This window comes from Eleginops maclovinus, chromosome 5 (genome assembly GCF_036324505.1).
Source record: "Eleginops maclovinus isolate JMC-PN-2008 ecotype Puerto Natales chromosome 5, JC_Emac_rtc_rv5, whole genome shotgun sequence".
NCBI classification, from domain to species: Eukaryota; Metazoa; Chordata; class Actinopteri; order Perciformes; family Eleginopidae; genus Eleginops; species Eleginops maclovinus.
The window spans coordinates 8,022,084-8,046,805 of NC_086353.1; the positions used below are offsets into that span (position 1 = coordinate 8,022,084).

The 24,722-nt window shown below is 41.6% G+C and overlaps 1 protein-coding gene across 1 annotated transcript in view; it reads left to right on the forward strand.

The window, feature by feature from the left end:
- Nucleotides 1-24,291, forward strand: part of sorbs2a (sorbin and SH3 domain containing 2a) — a 46,295-nt gene extending 22,004 nt beyond the window's left edge. Inside the window, 20 exon segments of the mRNA XM_063884381.1 lie at nt 14-427; nt 1,675-1,795; nt 2,356-2,531; nt 4,503-4,569; nt 5,594-5,644; nt 5,760-5,918; nt 5,921-5,972; nt 6,196-6,310; nt 9,008-9,079; nt 10,710-10,766; nt 11,537-11,586; nt 12,518-12,693; nt 15,848-15,927; nt 16,112-16,209; nt 16,589-16,703; nt 16,824-16,952; nt 17,486-17,680; nt 21,489-21,526; nt 21,823-21,929; nt 22,487-24,291. Coding sequence (XP_063740451.1) covers nt 14-427; nt 1,675-1,795; nt 2,356-2,531; nt 4,503-4,569; nt 5,594-5,644; nt 5,760-5,918; nt 5,921-5,972; nt 6,196-6,310; nt 9,008-9,079; nt 10,710-10,766; nt 11,537-11,586; nt 12,518-12,693; nt 15,848-15,927; nt 16,112-16,209; nt 16,589-16,703; nt 16,824-16,952; nt 17,486-17,680; nt 21,489-21,526; nt 21,823-21,929; nt 22,487-22,548 — 2,334 coding nt within the window. The 3' untranslated portion in view covers nt 22,549-24,291.
- Nucleotides 24,292-24,722: the final 431 nt, after the last annotated feature.

The following is a 24,722-nucleotide window of genomic DNA, read 5'->3' on the forward strand; positions in this document are numbered from 1 at the left end:
CCTCCAACACCAGGGGCCTCCCTCCCCTGACCCCACAGCCCGGCACTCCCCCTATCGCTGCCACAGCTCAGAGTCTCTCGAATACCTGCCAGGCCTAATGCCCAAGGCTCTGTCACCCAGCCCGTATGTTGCTAGTGGAGCAGGGGCAGTCAGCAGGCCGAGCCTCCCCACAGTCAGCGGTATGATCGGCGGGGGCTGCGCGTCACCCTCAGCTTCCCCCTTGACGGTGTCAGCTCTCAGCCACTACTCGTCGTCCACGGCGGGTCTGCTGGACGAGCTGCAGATCTGTAGCCTGGACTCACCCGGTGCCTCACCCACGCCATCGCCCACGCTCAGCCTTGTCTCCACCTACACATCCACTGCTGGCCCTGATGATGTGCTAACAACCTTTGTGGCCTCCACTGCTGCAGCAGATGCTGTTACTAATGTAATTATTCCAACAAGTCACTGCTGTAACACACATAATTAACAGAAACAAAAAGTCCCCCCCGCAACACATTTGGATGGCTGAACCAATCTTTCATGAATTGTGCTTTCGCTACCTGTTTTTCCCTTTCACTAACCATCGTCTACAACCTAATGTTCCCCAATAATGTTAATGTGTCTGTACTCAGGAGGACTCTATATCTGTGTGCTTGTCTATGTTTCTCTTTGTTGTGCCTTTTATATCCGATGCAATTGTACTGTCACTTAAGGCCTGTTCAAATCAAAAGTTGTGAGGTGCATTATGACTCTAGTTAAATTTCAGCTAATTATATTGCCCATGTGAGTAGATGTAAAGGACCCTTTCACAGAATGGTAAATCTTTACACTTCGTATTGACACTGAATAGAATTTTTTACATACTGCTTGCACTGTTTACTCCAAGCCTTGTGCATTAAAGGGAGAAATATCGAGAAATATGCTTCACCAGATGATGGTCATAACATGTGGTGTAGCATGTGCTAACAGGCTCGGTTGCTTCTACGTTCAAGAAACTCCAAAACTTAACAGAATTTGAGATTCAACCATTGATTCAAAAATCTTTAACTAGTTATAATTGCAAACTTCATTCTGTTGGTTAAAAATTGTTTGCTAGTCATTGTTCTTTGTGATAATTAATCTTTGATATTAACACACTGGACTTGAAACGCTTAGTTTTTATCCTTTTGTGAGATGAAATCAAATGTTTCTGTGTTCAATGGGAGAGCATTTTTCAGAAAGCCCCTCATTGTGTCCATTGTCTTTTTGTCACAACTAATTTACAATGAAATGAATGTGAATCTGAAAGATGTGTTCGCCACCGTTTTAATCCCTTCTGTCTGTTTTGAATTGGTTCAAAAGCCCCCCTTTCCTTCACTATCACTAACAAACTGTTCCTTCATTGTACAGTCTCTTCAGATTCAGCAATTCCTGAATCCCACCAGTCCTAATATTTGTCTACATCTACACTGATTGCCATAATAGGCTCCTCTAACCCTTTAATGTTAAGATTTATAGCAATAATATGTAATAATTGATTAATAAAACTAACATTCTCTTGTTTCGCAACTTGTTCTTTTATATTTCCACTCATTATCTAATCTTGGAGGTCAGAACAGCAACATTTCACACGATGAACGGAAATGTGTACATTTTGCTGCCATGTGTGATGGATAGTGACTATCTCCGTTTCTTGCTCTCGGTCCCTCCTAGGGCCAGGTCCTCTCTCATGCAATGAACGGAAGTGCTCCACAGAGGCCCATGTCTCCTCCATCCTATCCTCCTCCCCCCACCTCCTTCAACACTGGACTCCAGAGACAGAGCAGGAGTTCAGGTGAGCCACAGTGTGACAGTATGACATGCAAAAATCATCATCATGCATGATTAAGGGGGTCATTAGGCTTTGAATTTGACTTTAAATGAGAACCTGCTGCTCTCCCTTAGAACGATAACATTCACAGAAACACTGAAATGCGGAATATAAAAGCCTTACAATGAAAATACCTACAAAAAAAATAATTAAACCTGCTCTGAATAGTTGAAATGCTTGGAATTTCAAGAATGTGTAAATCTTTTAAGGACCCTATAATTAATCTCCTTATTATTGCTTAGTCAATTAAATGGTTGGTAAATCTAGTTGTTACAAGCCCGAGATATTACACATATATACTTGTGAGGAGAAGACAGAACCATTCATTTGTGGAGCACAGATGAAATTGAACAAAATGCTGAATTTTCTTGTACTATTTAATCTTGAGGCATGCAAATTAGCAGCTAATATCAGGATGACTTTGTGCTTGGCTGTTCAGATTGTGTTGCTGCCTTTTCTTGGCTAATTAACTAATTGTTGGTGCGACTCACACTGTGTCTTCTCTTTTCTCCCCTCATGTCCAGAGGGCAGCGAGTCGTTTAACAGGGAGTCTGTGGTGCTGGGCCACACCAGGATCAGCAGCACGGTGCCCATCGCCCGCTTCACAGAAGAGGAGACAAAGGTGTCCATTATTAAAGCCCCTCATTATGAAGGCATCGGCCCTGTGGACGACTCTGGCATCCCTATCGCCATCCGCACGGTGAGCTCAAACACATGCAGAGATAAACACATTAGTGTGCAGTAGAATGACTCAGTAAGCTACTGTAGTATTGCTAAGGATTGTCAAGAGTTTCAGCTGTCAGCATATTTTTCCCCAATATAAAAAGCCCTTTCTCTCTCCTTCTTCATCCCTGAGTATCTCTCTTCTTCCCTCTGTGTTATAAATTTGAGTTCAGACAAGGTATTAGCTAAAGCACTGCAAAGTCCTTGCTGCTTACTTGTCAAAGAGCGTGTCTGTGTGTTATCTTTGTTCAGGCTTTTCCTGTATTAACACTTCACTTAGTTATCCACTTTTTGAAGAGCATGCATTTAAAGGCGGACATGTTCAACTACAGAAAGAGTGAACCAGAGAATGTAACGGGAAGAATGAGAGACAGCCAATAAAAGCAAAGTGAAAAGGTGAAAAGAAAAAAAGCTGAAAAGAAGAAAAACAGATGCTTCTTGTTGTGAGCAGACAAACATTTTTGCGGGCACTTTATTCGGTAGCCATGGAGAGTGAAGTGGTAATTGGGTCGTCTGTTGGCCGTGCCAATGCTACATGCTCAGTCACACACACTCCTTCACTGTGGAGCCAACCTGAGTCGTCTCTGACCAGAATCCAGGCACTGGGTTTAGTGCTACTGAATAAAAGGAGGATTAAGTATCTCTGCCATTTGATAGCTCTTTTTTGAAGTGGCTTTTAGATCTATGTGGTATATTCAAAGACACACATACCACAGTTTCTCCTGGATTTTCCAGCCAGGAGCTCCCACTATGGCTTGTAGCAACATGGGCTTTGTATCCTCAATGTGAAACCAAACCTGCTCTCATTAATTGCTGAGAAAAGGTACAATCGCCTTAACATTAACAAAATGATATAAGTTGTTTTCCAAGTCTCTGATGGCACTGTCATACCTTTTTAAGCAGTATTGGCTTGGATATTCTGGTAATTTTTGGTGAGTATGTTTAAAAGCTGACATACCCTTTTTTTTAGAAAATGATAAAATGGTTAGAGTCTTTATGTTCTCTAATGTGAGCTACATCTAACCAAGGGTTTGTAGACATGGTAATACCTACAAGAAAGATTGAAAGGAAAACCCCAAGGTTTGCGTGTTTGTTTCAAAGTAGGCATGGTATACAAAATATGAAGCGTTAAGGACTGCACCGCACTGTTTGCCTCTACCTGCTCCTCCCACCTCTGCACCTTATCAGGAGGAAGCTGGACGTCAACCACATTCTTTAGACATTTTTCCAACTGATATCCAAACACACATCCTACTATATATCATTCTGCTAGCTACCAACTTACAAGCTGATAGTCGATTGGGTTTTATATGTTTTGCTTAAACTCGCAGCTACAAATGTAATGGAAATTAGATTTATGGCTACAGTTCAAGAGGATTTATCACACGTTTTTTCAATGTTTTACTGGAATAGAATAGAGGAGGATTTGTATTTAAAAATACTTCAAAATGAAAAATCCTTGTGATGAATATACAATTAACCCAGGGGAATAGAATTGGAATTAGGGAAAGCTATTTTTCATTTCACTTTAATGTGTCTGTAATAGATTGGATGTGAGTGTGAGATTCATGGTGTTAACTTTTCAGATTCGCATTAGCTATTAGCTGTAAAATAAATCAATGAAATATCTTACTCAGACAAATTAGGAGCGGATACCTGTTAATTAGAGCCTGATTATCATTTATTTTTGTCACAATTCATTATTGTTAATAAGTGAAAAGGAGATGTAATCATCCTGAAGCGGTCTTAAATAATTTAGTCATGTCTCAGCACACGTTGAATTCTCTGTGAGTGAAATATGGATCTCTAGAAAGGCTGAGAGTGTGATTTTCTATACCCGGTAAGTTCTCCGTCCCATAGAACAGTGGCAGCCCTTTTAACTTCAGCTATCTAGTTTATGTTGCTTTTCGCGGCTCATCAATCTTTATGATTATTCCCTTCTCCGCAGACGGTGGATAGGCCGAAGGATTGGTACAAAACGATGTTCAAACAGATCCACAAGGTTCACAAAGCAGGTAAGAAATATCCCGTTATTGATGTGGTTAGAACATCAGACAATATGAGAGGAATTGGCCAAGCATGCATGCTGTGTGTGTGTGTGTGTGTGTGTGTGTGTGTGTGTGTGTGTGTGTGTGTGTGTGTGTGTGTGTGTGTGTGTGTGTGTGTGTGTGTGTGTGTGTGTGTGTGTGTGTGTGTGTGTGTGTGTGTGTGTGTGTGTGTGTGTGTGTGTGTGTGTGTGTGTGTGTGTGTGTGTGTGTGTGTGTCTGTGTCTGTGTCTGTGTCTGTCGACTGTTGTTTAACCAAAAGACCCAGTGCAGCTCTGAGCCAGAACTCATTAGATGAGAGCAAGAATGTCTGAAGAGGAGGAGGAATTGAGAGAAACCTCTAATAGACACAGAGCTATCCTGGGAAATATGTTCTAATTTTATGGGCTTGACAGTATCACAGTCAGTTCAAAGCTTGTTTGTTCTAATCTTCTCATGCTTCTTCCACTGCGGCACACACACAATATGTCATCATGGCCTGCAAAAACAACCACAGGCCTTTGATTATCTTGCAGTGTTACCATGACTTTGCATATTCACTTATTCTCAGTCATGTATTAAGCAATATAACACTCCGAACAAGGACTTATCTTAAAAGAAATCCCCTGTGGACTTACAAGTCTGTGGAAAACAGTCGCTTCGAATTAAGCCAGACACAAATGCTCATAGTTATATAAAGATATGGTTAAAGGTACTGATTCTGTGGGGTGTTATGACCCTTCGCAAATCTGAAAAAAAGCCATACTGGATTTAAAAGATGGTGTTAGTGTCATGCTAAGCTTGTGGATAAATGTTTTTTGCTGCTTGGGTGATTTTGATAATGCTGTACCGAGGGAAAAATGTTCACTATTGGAAATGACTTTGTAACTGATTGTATTCAAGCTGACTAAAAGTGTTGTTCTCCCAGGAGAGGAAACTTCACACTTGTACCCTCAGGACTGTAAAGAATGTTTGTGCCTGTATCCCAAAGAGTCATTCTTCTTTTGTTCCACAGATGATGACTATTCTGACACGTACAATGCGACATACGCTGTCATAAACAATGGTGAGAAAAGCTTTGCGTATAATTAAACTAATGTATCGTTCAATAAATCATTTCCTCCTGTCTGGCTGGGTTTACCTCATTGCTTCACCTTTTCAATACGTCCTTTCCTTAACAGATGACTACAGTCTGTCGTCGGGCACCACCATGGCCCACCCCGCTCCCCGTACACACACGTACAGGCCACTCGCCAAAAGCCCCTCGGACAATGGAGGGCATCTGGGCCCTCGGGAGCCTTCGCCATCCCCTGTACCCCCACCACCTCCATCCATGCCATCCCTCTCCAACTGAGGGCCAGAGACAGTGACCGTGAGAGAGACATGTCCGACACGTAAGAGGATCTTTTTCTCGTCTACTTCATTTGTTGCACCTTTTTATTAGTCATTTAAGACATTGAAATCACCCCTTTTTTATGTAAGTGAACTTATACATTTGATAGATTATTAATTTTTGTCCAAAACATGTTGGCAAATTGAAATGCTATCAATTAATTTGGGATAAACTATATTGTTCAGTGATTAAAAACAATGTGTCTGTTTTTCTTTTTGCACCAGGAATCAATGGGGTCCTCCCAACAGGAAAGTGGACACTCGAAAGTACCGTGCTGAGCCTAAGAGTATTTTTGAATACGAGCCTGGGAAGTCCTCCATTCTGGAGCATGAAAGACCAGTGAGTATATTTTATAATGTTATTTCATGTGATTGTAAAGACTTTTTGGGGGGTATAATCCACCTAAAGGTTGGTCACCATAATCACATTACCGCTTCCCTTCATGTGTGATAAACCTGTGAGGCCTTTAGGAGCAAATCTGCAAACAGCTCAGGCTTTAAAATGTGACATTCAATAGATGTAGTTCTTGCTTACCTACCTAGCTTCAGATATATTTCTATATTTTTTACATTGAAGTGACTTCTGTAGAGTTTGTTGCTTGTAATTGTTCAGTAAAAGATTAGTTCTGTTGCTCTTCCTATTTACCTGGAGCTTAATATAAGGTACATTTAAACAGGGATACACCACTAAAAATGAAGCAACGTAATGTTATAAAAAACCTTGCAGAGATGGTGCTACAGCCTAAAAAACGGGATGGTTATATAAGCACATGTACCATTCTTTCTAATGTATTTTATATTATGTTCTTTTGCATGGACTTCTTTCAGTCAGACACAGTGTGGGCGGTAAAAAGCGAAGGTTTTCAGCGCTGCCCAACTAATGACTGCACTGGCTGCTCACTCTGTGTGGGGTGAATGACAAGGCAGACAGCAGAGATAATTACTGTGTAGAGGAAGGGCAAAAATAATAGAAAGCAGGTGTCTGACATAAAGAACAGGCTAACGGAGAATGGATTATAGATGTGGGGTCTGTTATGTGACAAAAAGGAAAAGGTATTTTGAAGGCTTTGTAGATGTTTAATGTGACGACGGCAGAGAGCTCTCTCAGGGCAATAATGCATGAGTCAGTTCCTGATAAGGCAATAAAAGGTGAAAGCTGTAAAGCGTAGAAGTGAACCCACGCTGGCTAATATGCTGTCTGAGACTTCGTATATGTCTGTTGAGAAGCTTTTTCTCAATTTTCCAAGGTAGAACATACAAACAAGTTTGGCTGTGAAGGGTCTATTTGGTTTCCAGTAATGAGACATAGCAAAACAAATTCTGACACTCTTTGTTTAGTTTATTCTTCTCTACACAATTGGCAGTCTCTGCTGTAGGCTCTCACTTTTTTACACGGTGACTCATTCGTCTCAAAGCTGAATTCTCTTTTTAGCAAGTGGGATGTAACATAACAACACCTACAAAACGTCTCCTGGCAGTGTTCCATTTGGCGTGAAATCTCCATTTCCATGTGGGAATAGGGTTAGAAAGAGCAGACGGAGAGTAAACCAACGCATCATCTCTTCAGTTAAAATAACAGTGAAATGAATAAGCCTCTTGAATGTAGTGCAAGCAGTAGTGTGTAAAATAAATAAAGATGTTGGAGTTTAAGGATTCAGGGAGGAGTAAATGATTAAATTGCTATACAGTAGTATTGTTGTTTTGGGTTACCCGTCTAATTTAGTGGCATGTAAATACTTACATCACATGTGATATCCTTTATTGCAGGCTGATTTGGTATGAAAATGTATCTCTCTGTGATACAAAGGAAGCGTTTGGCACTATAATCTATCATGTCACATCAGCAGAGATAAACATCTGTTTCCTTTAGTTAATTTGTCCATCATGCATGCAAAAGTAGCGGAGGATATACAGTACAGCCAACAACACTGAGTATGAGATAGCAGCTGTTGAGCCTCAATATGAAAGATTCCTTTCAATCCTTAACCCTAAATGTCATAATTTTAAATACGCCATTAAAAGGATCATTATTAAACATGAAGGGGTCAAATGTGGTAATTGAGATTGAATTTGGCTGTTCATTAGTATATTATTCAGAGCACTCTATATAATACCTTACAAGGACTTAAAACAGGAATATAAAAAAACACAAGGTAAGACGTAATGTAGGTAAGATTTTAAAAGAGTAGCATGAGGATACAAAATAATAATATGGAAATATTAACAACTAGGCCACTGTGGGGTTTTAAGCACTGTCCTTTTATGTTTTACCTATTTATCAATATAAGTAGAAAATAATTGAAAAACAGTCAGGATGTTAAATGTGATCAGATATCAGTGAGTAGCATATTGGTCAGTTTGCTGGCTGATTGTGCTCCCACTAATTTAGAGGTGAAAGTGACTGTACCGCATGTGAATAACCCCTCATGTCTTCTCCAAACACTTGCAGTATGTTCCCCTTTCTCTTCTTCTTGAATATAATGAGTACCTCTGGTGAGAATTTGGCCTGTCCCTGCCTCCCCAACATACTGTCTTTTAATATTCCATTCACTGCACAAAGGTGTGGATAATGGAGCTGGGTGTTAAATATGTAATGCTCAAATTAACAGGCTTTTCATAATCTGTCACCTGAGCAAAGGCTTAAAATAAAGCAGTGAACATGTGATTATGCCATGGGATTGACAGCTCTGATCATTTGGATGCAAATTAAATTAATGTTTTATTATATAGCACTAGTGTACACTGCGTAAGAAACAGTTTGGATTCCCTAGCATTTTGGAATTACTGTCAAACCAAGAAGTGAAGCAAGACATTTTCTGCAGGATTTGTCAGGAGTAAATTGTGTTTTGCATCACTGCATTCTTCCCCATGAGCCAGACTACATCTTCATCCTGTGCCCATCTCCCTGTGCCACCTACGCTAATTCCTAACCATGAGGTCCATGTCTCTCTCTCTCTCTCTTTATGTGACTTCTTTCCACACTATCCTTCCTGTCTTTCTTCTCCCTCCTCTCTCTGTCCCTGTCATGCTCTCCCAGACCAATGATGACATAGATTTAGAGAACGAGCCTTGGTATAAGTTCTTTTCCGAGCTGGAGTTTGGGCGGCCGGTAAGTCAGGGCCGTAGCTACTCCCTCAGCCACAACCCTGCCATAGGCATACACCCACTTTCTCCACTCCACCCATGTTTTTTTTTTGTTGTCCGCAGGTAGAATGGGTGGAGCTAGTTGTGTTGGCATGTGGTACTTTTTGGGTGCTGTGAACCCCCCCCTCCCCCACCCTTGTGACAGGCTGTGTTATGTCTCTGCGTTGCTGGGTTTTTTGGTCTGGTGGCTAGCAGGCACTGAAGTGTTCACACACACACACACACACACACACACACACACACACACACACACACACACACACACCTGGAACATTTTATTTCAGTCCTCTGTTGCTAAGCAGGAAAATAGGTCAGAAAATGTGCTCCATATGCTTTAGATGACCTGACTTATTGCTGGTGAAGTGCAGATTGATTGATTGAGTCAATACATATTTCATAACATTGATAAATATGCAAAACATCATTTTTCTAATGATAAATATTATGATTCTTTCTACATATGTGAATCATCTTTTTCTATTCAGCTCATTATTCATTTCTGCTAGTAGTTCTGTTTATCTTCACTTTTGATGCAGCGATGCTCTGCATATCTACAAGCTTAATGCTGTAGTGCCCTCTGCTGGGTGTAGCTAGTAATAACAACTAGTGGCTCAGAGCAGACATTGCCTCTAGCCACAGATCTGGGATCAAATCACCTGAGCCTGGCTGATTTACAAAGTCTCATGCCTCTGTCCATGCCAGAGCATGACATCAGGTGATGAATTGTTGGGCTTATTCAAAATGTTCAGTCAAAAATGTCACATCTGCAGCTGGCATGGCTTTACGGAGTCGTGTTGGAGTGTGTGTTGACATTTTGAACCTGTAATATTTTCAATGTTTCACACCACTGAATAAGCCCTTAGAGTTTAGATGGTTTCTCTACATGCACTTGCTGGTCCAGCTGGGACAGAATCTCACTGTATGTTCAGTTTTTGAGTTTTTATTTGGTTGACATGTCTAAAGAAGTTTTGAAGGACTGAGTCTATCTGCACTAGTAAACCTGCACTAAATCACAGCATTAGAAATAAACACAACACTGCAGCTTGAGCTTCACTTAGCTTTCGGCTTGACAGCTTGCTCTCACACTGTGCATGTGTGTTTGGAACGTGGGCACATTTGTGTGTGTGTGTGTGTGTGTGTGTGTGTGTTTTGTCTTTATAGAAGTTGATTTAGTAGGCCGTATTTATTTTAGCATTAACATACTGTTGTTTTAATGTTGCTATTTGGAGATTAACAAAGCATCAATAGAGGAGTTTTAATCTGTGTGTGTGTGTGTGTGTGTGTGTGTGTGTGTGTGTGTGTGTGTGTGTGTGTGTGTGTGTGTGTGTGTGTGTGTGTGTGTGTGTGTGTGTGTGTGTGTGTGTGTGCACATGTTTGCATTGTACATGCAAAGCGCATCATGTGAACTGTTTGTAAAGTAGTCCATATCTTATTGCTCAGATTCTCTAACAGGTGTCACTCTCTCAACATGTCTCTCGTTTTTGGTTTCTCCCCATGATGTCACCACTGCTTCTCCTCCTTCACCTCATTTTCACCTTCTTCCTATTCATCCTCCTCCTCCTCCTCCTGCTCACTGCTGCTGCTTGTGGCTCAAGCCTCCTAAAAAAAGGCTGGATTATAATCCAGACATCTCCGCTCGCCAACGCATTGAGGTAATCTCACATTCATGAGTATTCTAGCAGTGTTGTAATTCTCACAATTTCTAACCAATCAGAGAAATTTAAAACATCGTATTTTGCTGAAGACAATGAAATATTGGTTAGAATGTGTGTAATTGAATTAATCAACAGTTCAGTGTCATGTCATGTCGCTGTGTCAGCCCTCAAGCACAATATGAGTATAGTGTTGCTTTGTGAAGAATGATGAACGTGCTGTATAGCTTAAAGCTATTTGTTTGGGATTGTATGAAAATCTGTCTGCTAACCTGCTTTTTCCTTGGCAGACTTTATGAAGCTCTAGATTTCTTTTGTTTACCTCAAAACATAATTCAATAGAAATCTTTTTGATGTGTTTGTACTGGTATTTGATGGTCAGGATTTCCTCAGAGAGACCGTGGCAGTTAAAGTGAACCGACTATTCTTTACCACTAGACCCATTCCACCTGATCCATGCCAGATTTTGCAGGGCAGCATTTTGCCCCCTCAGCTCAGCTCATAACATCCTTTGCTGTATTACCTTTGCCATTCTCCTTCAGAGCAGCCCAGGAGGGAGCATAATGTAATCTGCACCGCTTACACCGGTAGGCCTCTTTTTGCTCAGGTGTGCCATGTGGAACCAGCTTCCATCACACCTTACGCAGGGGGAGAGTTTTAAGTGTGGCACAGCATCAACCGCATGCAGGCTGTGCATTGTGAGGTGCTCTGCCTCGAGTCTTTGTTCCTGCGGACCTCACTATTCTCTTTTGTTGTCTGCCCTATTTCAGACATCCCTGCATATTCCTCCTGCTGACAAGGCTCCAGAGAGACCTGCGAGGTAACCTGTGTTTCTTTTATTTTCCTCTGCATCACCCCCTTCCCCCTCCCCCATCTTCTCTACAGCACCGGTCCTTGTTGTGATTCAGCAAGGAATCAAAACTGCTCTTTCTTGCAATGACTCTGGTGCAAGCACCCTCTCTGTCTGCTAGTGATGATGATTTTGCAAGGATTAGTGTTACTCTTTATTTGCATTTGCCACTGAAGCAGGACAATTTGCATATCCCTTTCACAAACTGAGCCAGATTAAATTAACCCAGCAAACCTATTGATTCTGCCCTTCACCTCTTATCCTTCCCTCAACCCCCCCATCCTCATCCTCCCTTCGTCCTACTCTCTTTCACCAATGGCCTGCTTATTCAGTCGCATTTTCCTTGGTGAATAGGAAGGGCATAGATGAGATGAATAGACCATGTAATTCATGTCAGTGGCATTGAGTGTGTTTGTCCTGAACATAAAGCCCATTTGGTTTTAAGACATCTTGAATAACAGAAGTCATTCCTTAAGAAAATGTAGATTTTTTTCCTGTGGTCTGTTTTCCTTTTATCTATCCCTGCAGAGGACAGCATAGAAATGAGGTAGAGAGAGAAGGGGGGGGGGGCGGGTTGACATGCAACAAAGATCCCAAGGCAGGAATCAAAACCGGGACGCTACAGTTAGATGGCATGTGCTTTAACTTCTCGGCTAAATAGGCGCTCTGTGATAGTGTATCTTTAAATGGGAGGACCTTTGTTATAACTTACATTAAAAACTTCTAACATTTAAAAAGAAATATGCTATTACTCATGTATTAGTATATTTTGGTCTATAAATGGTTTGTGTTGACTGACTAAACAGAATATAGAGTAACCAGGAGGAAAACGTTCCTCCTGCAAACAGCATACAGCACTGTAAAATGATTTGGATTTGTTTTGGATCTGACTGTGTTGCAGTGCTGCCAGCGACTACAGGAAGAGAAGGAAGTCCGAGCCGTCCAATTCCCAAGTGAATGCCCAGTCTCACAGCAGAGCTGTAACTTCCCCTAAACCAGTGGATGCCTACAGACCGAGCAGCAGCCTAAAGAAGCCTGTGGTTCGTTCCTCACCAGCCTCACCTGCCAGAGCCAAAGGTACAAACACATACTCGCAAACATTTCACTTTTACTTGATATTTTTGTCTTTGAATTTGACTTTTCCCTTCTCTTCCCCGGACTAATCTATGTGTAATAACCATGTTGCCAATAAATCAAAGTACTTTCGTCCTCGGTTGTTGTGTTTTTTTGCTTTATTTTGTCGGTCTGGTATGCTCATAACTTTCCTTGATAAGTATTGGTTGAAGTCAGAAGAAAAAAACCTTGAATCATCTTTTTTTCCACCTCTCTTCATTTCTCTCCTAGTTCTTCTCCCTCTCCCCAGCTCTTCCATCTTTTTATGATGGGTATTATTGCTAAACATGCTTTCCTCCTTCTTCTCTTTCACAACGCTGCTCTCTATTGGACATCTGAAAGGTGGGGACGCATGCAACATGTATCCAAAAAGTCTGACCTCCCCAGGTCCTTATCAACAAACCTTTCTTCCCTCTGTCCCCTCTGACCCTGACCCTGAGGATGCCAGCCAGGAAGGCAGCACCTCCTCTAAGCAGTCTGTCTTTTGTAAGAACAGTTGGGACACAACATGCCAGGATGGTGAGACTTGCAGCAGTGCTGACGAGGTACCGCCCATCCCTGGCAAGATGAAGTCACGTAGCTGTGACGACCTACTCAACGATGGGCATTCTGGCACAGGTGGGCGTAAAGCCACCCGCTCAGAAAGTGCTGGGTCACTGGTTTGTGATGGGAATCCTTCAGGTTCCACTGGATCCATCTCCACTCACTCATTGCCTCGCCTCCACCGGCGACGGGCACACGATTCTCCGGGATTTCTCAAGCTCTATCGTAAGATGCACCACATCGACCGTGCTCAGCTCATCCCATCTGAAGTGATCCGATCAGTCCGTGCTCGCATCCTGGAACTAGAGAGCCAACCTCACCTTCATCTCCATCGCCTCTCTCCTTTGACACCCACCTGGGGCATGGAGGTGCAGGCCGACACGGTGCCAAATCGCATTTCTACATTCGAGAGCCTTATTCAGAAGTCCAAATCTATGCCAAACTTAGACGGTGAGTTGCCTTCTGGCACTACTACCCCAGGGGGCTCGTCATCTCGAGCTAGCAGTGGTGGGGGTGTTACACCTAGTTTCCCTAAACGCCGTTTTTCCATAGAATCTTTACTTGAGGAAGACAACAACGACAATAGTGGAACAGTACCTCACAGCATGGACCACCTGAATCGACCCCGCAGCCCACCTGAGGGCCAGCCCCGTGTTGGGCCAGAGCCCGGCCGTGGGCGTTCCTTTCCTGCTCCTCCTGTTCCCCAAGGCCCACAAGCCAACCCAGACTACTCTGACAGTGAACAGGATGCTATTGCGTCAGACCTCAGTGATTTCATCCAAGTGGAGGGCTCCTCATTCTGCAGTGAAAGTGACTTTGACCATTGCTCACTAACCTCTTCTGAGAGCTTGTATGGCTCTTCGACCCTTCACCACCATCACCACCTCCGTCATCACCACCACCACCAACATCACCACCCTGGTCACCAAAGTCTAGGCCAGAGCCAGGGCTACCAACACCGCCACCTCATCAGCTCCTGCAAAGGCCGCTGTCCGGCCTCTTACACCCGTTTCACAACCATGCTTCGACATGAGAGAGAACGAGCGCTCCAGGAGCACCAGAGACCTTCACAGCAGAGCCGCAGCAGCCATTCCCAAATCCAGAGCGCACAGTCCCAGCAAGCGATGTCCAAGCTGGCCTTCCTGGTCAGCCCAGTGCCTTTCCGCAGGAAAAAGGGCTCACCACCTACCTCTAGAAGAAGCAGTGGTGGTGGAGATCGAGGTAGCAGACCCAAGTCCAAACAGGCCATTTATGAAGCACTAGATGAAGCCTTAAGAGACATATATGAGCACATCCAAGCAGAGAGAGGCCAGAGAGGAACTAGAGCCCCTGATGATAGCATCCTGAGGAGAATACTGTCCGAACTGCTGCCAAATGTGCCTGAACGAAGCTCTTCACTGCGGGGGAGGAGGGGCTGTTGGCAGGGGAGTCAGTCCTCTACATCTTTGTACCCAGATGGGAGCCCTACTGGGTACTCCTCACAAAGAAGAGATCCCTCCACACCACGAATACAGTCACCAATCAGTGCCTGTTACGGACGCCACTCAGAAACCTCAAACAATAATGAATATGAGGAGGAGCAGGGCAATGGAAATGGTCTCAGTTATTCAGGTGGAGATTTTACACATTTCACAAATTTTTGCACGTGTACACTTTGTCATGTAGCCAGTCATATCTGCATGTTCTTATATACAGTATGCATACTGTATGTACCAAATATGCACCACCATACGTTTAGATCAATGTCACTGTAAGTATTGCATGGGCTTGTTGCCCTATTTCCCTCATTGGTCAGTTGATACATCCGTTACTGTGCTTTTATTTCCTCTTTCTTCATTTTTTTCATTCAGTAAGAGCTGTATGCTGTTAATTCTCAATTAAAACCCGGGATTAAAAAAACATTTTATCATTTTTAAAGTAAATATCTCTGAAACTAAACACTTCCCCACTGATGTTTTGCATTAAAGCTCTGCATCTCAAATGGATTCATTAATTCCTACGAAATAAAAAGATTTGATTGTCAGCAGCTAATGCCAAACAAAACATGTGGGAACAATGGGAATTAAATCTTGAATGGGAATAATATGTCTGAAAGAAAGACACATTTTGAGAAACAGAATAGTAAGTAAAGCAGTTCAGAAAACAGTGTAGTGTAGATATACTTATTGTTTGAGAATTAACAGCACATTAATTTCTCTGTTTTTAATGTGATTTATTCTTTTGTTATTATAATTTGTCTTTTTTGCAGTTCATTTATGGATTTGTCTAATTATCCAACAATTGTTCTTGAATGTTTCAGTCATTTGGTTATATGTTTATGGTTGTAAAAGGTCCTTTTTGTTCTGTACTCCCCCTGTTTTATTTTGTGTTTCAGCTGTTTTTGAAGCATGAGCCATATTGTGGTTTTTTTTCCAAAGAACTGGAAATAAAACACCTTTTGACCCTAAACTTTCATCCCTCATTCACCTGTAGGAATGGCGCCATCATCATTTGCCAAAGCACTTAAAAATGTGACATAATTGTGATTATTATGGTTCCTCCCATGACCTTTCTCACATGTTTTTGCTAATCACAGACCAGGATGTATCCAGGTGTTATTCTACCATGGATGGACGCCACACACCGCAGAGTAGACGACCTACTCCTGATAGAGAGGTACAACATTGTATTCATAACACTAACGTTCACTTCATTAGGAGAATCGATTGATACAATTCAATGATGTGTTTTTTGTTTTAAGGATCACAATGCCACACATTTTGATGATTCTCACAGAGATTGTAAAGCAGTTTTTTATGTTTTGCTTGCCGGCTTTCTTTCTCTCACTTTCATCTCCTAGGTCTCCCATAAACAGATGACACAACTTATTCTGTTCTCTCTCCTCCATCAGAAACAGCCTGCGAGAGCCATTTATGATTTTAAGGCACAATCTGCTAAGTGAGTACAGGAAATGCACAGTGCACGCGCAAAGGAAGCCGAGCTTTAAAGCATGAACGCCTAACTGCATATCAACACATCTCGAGTCATCGCATTCAATGTTATGATTTTAGATTTTTGTACTTTTTTGTATGATGTTTTGCTTTTTAAGACTTAATTGACACATCTTACTACCACACTCGGATGGCTTTAACTAATTTATTTTATGCAAGCTTTAAATATATGCATGAATATAACAGATTTGGGCTACACTTGATTTTCTTTCATCGTGCTTCACTGGCTAACGTTTTGTGACAGATGTTTCTTTGCTGGTTGGAGTTGTCAGTTTATGTCTTCTCACACCACCTGTTGGCATTTTGATGACATGAATGTGTTGCAGGGAGCTGACATTTAAGAAGGGTGATGCAGTGAACATCATCCGACAGATTGACAACAACTGGTATGAAGGAGAGCACCGCGGACGGGTGGGGATATTACCCATATCATATGTAGAAGTAAGTCTACAACTATGAAACTGAATGCGAGTACTACAGTACAGGTGCATCATCTTGTTTTTTGTATGTAATTTGTCTCAATGGTTTGTCTCTTTAACACACAATTGTACACACAAACAGAAGATGCCCTCCTCAGAGAAGCAGCAGCCGATCCGTCCTCCTCCACCAGCACACGTCAGAGAGATCGGAGAGGCAATAGCTCGTTACAACTTTAATGCTGATACTAACGTTGAGATGTCTCTCAGAAAGGTAGCCTGTTTATTGTTAATTAGAAGTTGAAAAAATGTAACAGGGCTAATAATAATTGGAAACCTTGCTTTTTTTGATAAAGCGCTACTTTTTTGAGTTCATCATCATGTGGAAGTGATTGTTTAAAATGAAGAAAGGTACAAATTCAATAATCCAGATGAAGTTAAAAGGTTCATGCCACGGTTTAAACTCAAATGTGTTTTTATCCAAAGGCGATTTGCAATTGTACTTGGTTCCAAGATCAAGCATGAGATATGTATACTGCACAGAAAGCTAATAGCTATTGCTAATTTAAATAGCTCGTCCCTAGATGGCTTTATTCGATGGCAGAGTAGTTCAAATCTATAGCTTTTGAAAGGGCTCTGGGGCTATAATAGAGATATCTCAAAGCTACTGTGTATACAATTTAGAAAAATTCAGTTTGTTAAAAAATATAAATAAACGTGTGATTAACTGAAGTCTGAAATCCTACAAGGTGGCTCTAAACCTTGAGTTGTGGTCTAGCATCACATGTTTATTTTGTGTGTGTGTAGGGTGAGAGAGTCATTGTGATAAGGCAGGTGGACCAGAACTGGTACGAGGGGAGGATCCCAGACACAACCAAACAGGGCATCTTTCCTGTGTCGTATGTTAACATCATCAAGCGCTCCCCGTCCAAGAGCTCCGCCCACCACATAGACCCACATGGTTACCCCAGCGACAGGACACCCAGCTCTACACCTACCAAGGTAGGATAATCACTACAACATTGTGACAACAAGATAGTCCACACCAGTATAATTACAAAGTTACAAAATTCTAACCAGCAGTTAGTTTTTTACTTACTGGTTAGAATTGTGCATTATAAGCTACTTTATACATGAATTAGTTGGTTGATTTTAATATGTGCATATGTTTATTTCTGAGCAATAATGTTAGTTACTTTACAACATTTTCCACAAAAAAAATCCCAAGTTGCAAAATAATTTGTATTTTCTCAATAAATGTAAACAAATAAGTAAAAACTTCATCTGCATAGAGGAGTATGTAAAGCTGTAAAGCCACACACACTGCACTCTCTGTTGAAGTTTTTGGAATTACATTGCTACTTCTTTTTCACTTCACCTTCATGAAGCCGTTCTACCATCTACCTCCACCGCCCACTCCTCGTGACCTCCCCTCCCCTCACCCCCCGTTGAGAAGGCCTGACCTGCAAGCTATCACCAATGAGTGGCTTGCACTCACACTGGAGCCTTCTACATCCTCTCCACCTTGCTCCGTCACAACCACCCCTATACCGCCCACACCCCCACCTCTCCCCTCTGACCTGACACCTTTCCATAAGGCTCAGGATTTTATGGCACCATCACCTGCACAACCACAGACTTGCTTCACCCTGCCGCCCCAGAGGTCTTCGTTAAGTTCTCCTTTCAAAGACGCAAGACTCAGTTTAGGTCACACCTCACCAACCCTGCCATTCTCCCCACCACCTCCTCCTCTTCCTCCGCCTCCACCTCCTCCCCTTCCCTATTCCTTAATTTCAACACCACTGCCTCAGCCTTCAGTGCGATATATCAGTGGCAAAGGAATAGCACGACGATCACATGTGTCTAAGCCAGAGATGTTTTCCTGCACAGTGCCAGAACCAATAAAGTCACCTACACCAGTTGAGCTGCAGCACCAGCCAACTGTGGAAGTTAACCAAAGCAGCATAACCGCTGATGTTGAACTGCGAGTAAAAGACCCTTATGACGACCTTTTGTCTATGATTATGGATAATTCCACCACTGCAGATGTTCCTGACTTTTCAAGATTGTCTCCGATAGATTTCTCACTAACCTCACTAACCAATGAAACCCAGGGCAGATTAAAACCTAAAGCAGAAGAATCCGATCAGAGAGCAGTAAAATCACGAGTCCTATCTCCATCCATCGACGTGATAGGCAGAGTTAGGTTAGACGAGCAGCTTCACAAGCCTGTGACTATGGAGTCACTTCCCATGGCTTGGGGGGAGCAGTCAGAAACTCTGAATGAACAACCATGCGAGTCTGAAAGCCCACCATCGATGACAGAATTTGGATTTACTGAGTTGTTCATTGAGGAAGAAGATGAAGATATAGAGGAGGACATTAAAGGTTTTAATGAGAGACTCGGCCCACAGGTAGAGCATGGTGTGAGCTGCTTCTGTTGAGTTTGGAAATACTATAAGGCCCTGGAAGGGAGATGGAGGAAATGTTTTAAACCTTAAAAGAAATAGATCTAGTTTTGCCTTTTCTTATAAATATCTACCACAAGGGTCGATCTACTTATGTCCTGTAGCCATTTAGGTAGCCTGAATACATTAACCGAGCAGCAGTGTGTTCTGTAACTTAACAGATCAACAAAAAAGCATCTAGCAGTATCCATAGGCAGTTATTTTATGATTATAATGGAGACTGCGGAGGTTTTGTTTTATATCCTCATCCAAAGCAGTTGATGTGACTGTGCAGTGTGAAATATATTCCAAAAAATCTTGAGAGAATTCATACGATGTAAAAAAGAAAGTGCACACACGCTATCATGGACTCTTTATGTTACATTTTCCTTTTTCATAGAAAACGTTTTGACATGACATTCAAATAAACCAAGTATTAATGAAGCTGCTTCAGTTTCAGGGTCCTGGTTCAATGTCATATTTCCATGGCTTATTTGGAAAAAGGCCTAATTGATATCATATTTATCATGTTTTACTCCATTTCTCTTCAGCAGCTCAGTAGTAGTTCTCAAGATTTAGCTTCTGTAATTTCAGTATTCACGTGTATGTCATTACTTCCATAGGCTGAAGTCTCTCCGTCCACTCCGACACGGCTTCCTCCCCCCGACATCTCCTCACCCTTAATACCACCAGCGCCGACCTCCTTACCTCCCCCTTCTGCTTCTACTTTATCTTTTACTCCTTCTGCATCTTCCTCTTTAACTCCTGCTTCTTCTCCTTGTTCTGTTACCCCTTCATCTTCTACTTCTACATTTTCTTCTCCTCCTTTTTCATCTACTTCTTCTTTTACTTCTTCTACAACCTCGTCTATCACTTCTTCTACATCGTCTTTCACTCCGTCTTTATCATCTACTTGTACTTCTTTATCATCTTCTGCTTCTTCATGTACTCCTTCGTCCTCTGTCTCCCGGTCACAACAGCAGGATTGTAACACCGTCCCTCCATCTCCCCCTGTCTCCCCTCGGCCCCCATCCCTTCCTCGCCTCATGACATCGCCAGTACCTTCAGTATCTCCCTCTCCGCCTGTCACGCCCCCTCCCTCCCACTCCTCTCACCCCTCTCCAAACGTTTCCTTACAGCGCCCCGTCCCTCACCCCTCAAGCTCTCCCAGTCCGTCCCTTCCAATCACATCCTGCCCCGACACAGAGTCACCTATTCCGCCCCCAGCCCCAACTCCCTATAAACCAGCCTCTCCTCCCCTCACCACTCCACGCTCTCCCCATCCAGGACGTATGTCTCCTATGGTAAAGGTAACGCTGGAATGTAAACATAGTGGCGTTGATTTAGATCTTGTTTGTGGTGCAAAGGATTTTGGGAAGAACTCATCTGATTTTCCCATCTCTAACAAGTTGTTGATATTAATTAAGACTTTGGTTTACTATGACTAGTCAACTAATCAATGGACTGAAAATAGTGGACATGCTTTAAATCTGATTAATCGTTTATTGTGGAGAAAATGCTGCAACAATTTACTTTTCTCCGTTTTAAAACATTTAAATAGACTATCTTTTAGTCAGTTTGACAAAAGTACAATCTGGTAAATTGTGGTAGGCATTTTCACTATGTTAGGACTTTTTCCTAACTAAACGATTAATCAAAATGTGTCAACAGTTTAACAGATATGGAAAATATGTTGCAGCCGTAGCTACTTTGTTTGTCCACTAACATGCAGTGTCATGTATGTGCTATGGGGATGATTCATGGCCAGCACACTACATGCTCGTGTTGGTTGTACTGTGGTGTGCTCAGGAGAACTTTAGTTGGCATCGGCATGTCGATGGATGATGTTTCGCAGCATGTCGTTGGTCTTTGTGCTTGTGTGTTGAGCATATTTTCAATGCTGCTCAGTCCTTTTGTTGTTGAAGATTATCGGTGTGATGCCTCTGGTCTCTCTGCCTGTTAAGCAGGATGCAGTTCTTGGTGGTAAACCTCCTCGTAGCCCCATCTTGTCCCGGAGGTCCTATCTTTCCCCCATTAGAGGTCGAAGGGTAGGGTGGCATGTCTTCATTCAACCATGCGCTTACTGTACTTTTGTGCAGGAAGGAAATCATTTTATTTATGACTGATCACCACATTTTATAAAACCCTGTTTTTTTATACATTCTAAATTGAGATATTGTTTTATTTCTTTTATGTGATTGTTCGATTGGTTTGTCCATTCAGGTTTGATTTCAAAGGATTTGGTGGTTTATATAAGCAACAGCATTACAGAACAGTCTCTCGGGTTATCCTCTCGGCCGAACAAAAGCTTTACCAATGCTAAATGTTGACTTTCTGTTCGTCTGTTTCTGTCTTTCTCACAGCGATTAGTACAGGATGCACTGCATGGTGGAGGAGACCCGTAAGTTACTTTTCTTACTACACCAATTATCGCGGTTATTCAAACCAAAATGATGTTTTTAATCTTAACTGAGGGCTTAGCAAGGTATACAATATGTTCACAGTAGTTGTAATTGACTTACATTTATCAGGTAACGGTTCAATTTCTACATTTGCTTTATTGGTAAACCATTTAAACACAATCAGATACTGGATGAAGAAGAAGAAGAAGAAGCACATAACAGGAAAAGTAACATTAGTGTTAAGTATGTGCAGCATATCATGGATGTTATTTCACTACTGCTTTTGTTAACCTAGGTACCAGGCCGTGTACAACTACATGCCACGCAACGAGGATGAGCTGGAGCTGAAGGAGGGCGACATTGTAGACGTGATGGAGAAATGTGATGATGGCTGGTTTGTTGGTAAGAGATGGGGAAAACACAGTTCTTCTTGTCTTTTAGGCAAAAAACCTTTTGATTATAATTGATTTATGTAGTTATTATACATTGTGTATGTGTGTTTCTTGGTGCATATAGGATTTCATGTTTTTGGTTGTTTTCTGCTTATGGTTCTCTATTTAATAGTTAAATACTAAATTGTAAAAGAGGACTCTACTTCAAAGGTTTTTCATCTAAATTAAGTAGGCATGATGCCAAATACACCTATTTTACAGAATAGTTAGGCAGCAAATGTACAGTATGAACAGATACAGATGCAAATATCAACTAACGGAGGCCATTAGATGGCACTGTGATACCACCACATATTTATATATGTCTCATCACTGTTGGGAAAGTCAATCCTGCACAGCTGAGCAAGGCTGACAGCCCTGAGAATCAGTTTAGCTGTGTTAATCTCTATTTTGTTAAGGATAAACTTTGACCGCTTAAGAAGTTTTCATGTGCTTCGGATTCACTACAGGCTGCAGAGAGCTGAATTCATAGTAGAGTTCTCATTGTATTGCTCTTTGTTTGTGAAGGGACCTCGCGAAGGAGCAAGTTGTTTGGAACCTTCCCAGGAAACTACGTGAAGCAGCTATAATGATGATTCCAGACTCCGCCCCTGGCTCCGCCCCTTCCTGTGACACTTCATCGCCCTCAGCACAGCACCCCCAGGACACCACCTCCCAACACCACTCCTTCCGAGGCCTGAGGCACATTTATGTGTGTTATGTCAGCTGCACACAGACTGAACATTTAGCTCTAACTAGCCATGTTTAATGGAAAACTTCTATAAAATAATATTCTTTTTTTTATCTTATCTTTTTATCCTTATTTTTCTATGATGGAGAACCCAAACTTTTTGCTCCAGTCAGTGACCTTTAACTTTTGATGGAAAGATATCGGAGGAACTTTGTAAACAGTCATTGAAAGGAAACAGCACCATGTGATGCTTCTGTAAGATCACCACAACATCACCTGGTTTTATTTTTCTGCAGTATGTCAAACCTTACATCACTCGTTACATTTCACTTCAGTGTTCGATTACAAAAACCCCAAAGACATTCAGCGCATTGTGTTGTATAAACAGTATTCTGTCGACAGGTCTGTTGTATACGAACTGTGTTGAAGGGACTGCAGCCATGCAGCCAATGTTTCAGGTAAAAGGATGCCACGCTCCACACTGACATGTGGAAAAGGGTGCATGTATCCATGTTAGGCATCGCCCAATGTATTAATTGGTTGATTATAATTGAGGAACATGGAAGACTATCAATTGTCAATATTAAGCAATCATTTCAAATTCTTAATATTAGGAAGTGTGAAAATATAATTGGCCCTGTTGCACATGCTGTCTGACCCTAATATATTAGATTACAAATATAACATTTGGAAACACGAAAAATATTTTCAAAATCTTCACGCTAGGATTAATGCACTTTAAGGAACTGTTAACACCATTTTGTGTTTGTTTTATCTAAAATTTCACTTCAGAATTTCCACACTACACATTAATATGTGTATGGGGCCTCGGGCTGTATTGGACATGTTTGAAAAGTGTATGCAAAAAGGTTATCAACCTTTTAGTATTATATTTATTAGAGGACAATTGCTGGTCAAACTGAGGAAGATGGAACAACAAGATGTTCTAACACATTTCAACAGCAGAAAACCCCAATTTGAAGGCTTGGTATTATCTTGTAAGGTATCTGTCCGGATAGGTGCTGAGTTACAAATAACACAATAGTTCATGGGCTACAATCATGCCAGGTGTAATGATGTTTTATGTTGAATTATTTAAGTCAGGTGAAGGATGAGATAGCATTTTATCAAAAACTTTTTTTTAACCCTGTTGTGAGAGTGGGTCACTGTGTCATGTACTTGTATAATATAACGGAGGTTTCGATCTTAGCCTGTCATGCTCAGTGAATATGTTTTCTTTTTCTTTTCATTTTACGTGTCTCACATAGGATGGACACTGACAACAAACAATTGTTAAAGCACCTTAAAATATATTTTTATTTGATCATTCATTGTCCTTCACGTCACCCCCTGTCATCCACTGTTTCAGCTGGTTGTGTGTGTGTGTGTGTGTGTGTGTGTGTGTGTGTGTGTGTGTGTGTGTGTGTGTGTGTGTGTGTGTGTGTGTGTGTGTGTGTGTGTGTGTGTGTGTGTGTGTGTGTGTGTGTGTGTGTGTGTGTGTGTGTGTGTGTGTGTGTGTGTGTGTGTGTGTGTGTGTGTGTGTGTGTGTGTGGTATTTTTGTAAGCCTTTTGTATGAAAGCTGTAAAATAGCCAACATCCACTTGCTTTATAAAGTCAGCTTTTTTCTCACCCACCATCATATTTGGTTTCTTCTTCGTCTTTCTTCACATTATTCATCAGTGGTGCTAATTTCCACTTTTTATGATTGTAGCTGGGCATGTAGACCTTTTTCTCTCCAGTTATTTGTTGCGCCAGTGACGTATTTAAACTGAAGTTACTGTAGTTAGAGTGAGTAGAGTTGGGGATTGCTGCCTTACGTCCAACTCACTAATTTAATAGCCATGTATATGTAAACCTCTTCCCATGATGCAAAAAATTAATTTATGCATATGTAGTCTAGTAAACATCAGGAAGTGTGCACAGAATGATCACAAAGTACAGTGTTGAAACATACAATAAACCTCTAGTCTGCTTTGATACACCACAGGAACAGATTTGGACTAAAGACATGGATTTGACATGATATGTTTATACATGTAATGAAACTGTTAATCTGATATGATGTTCATGTT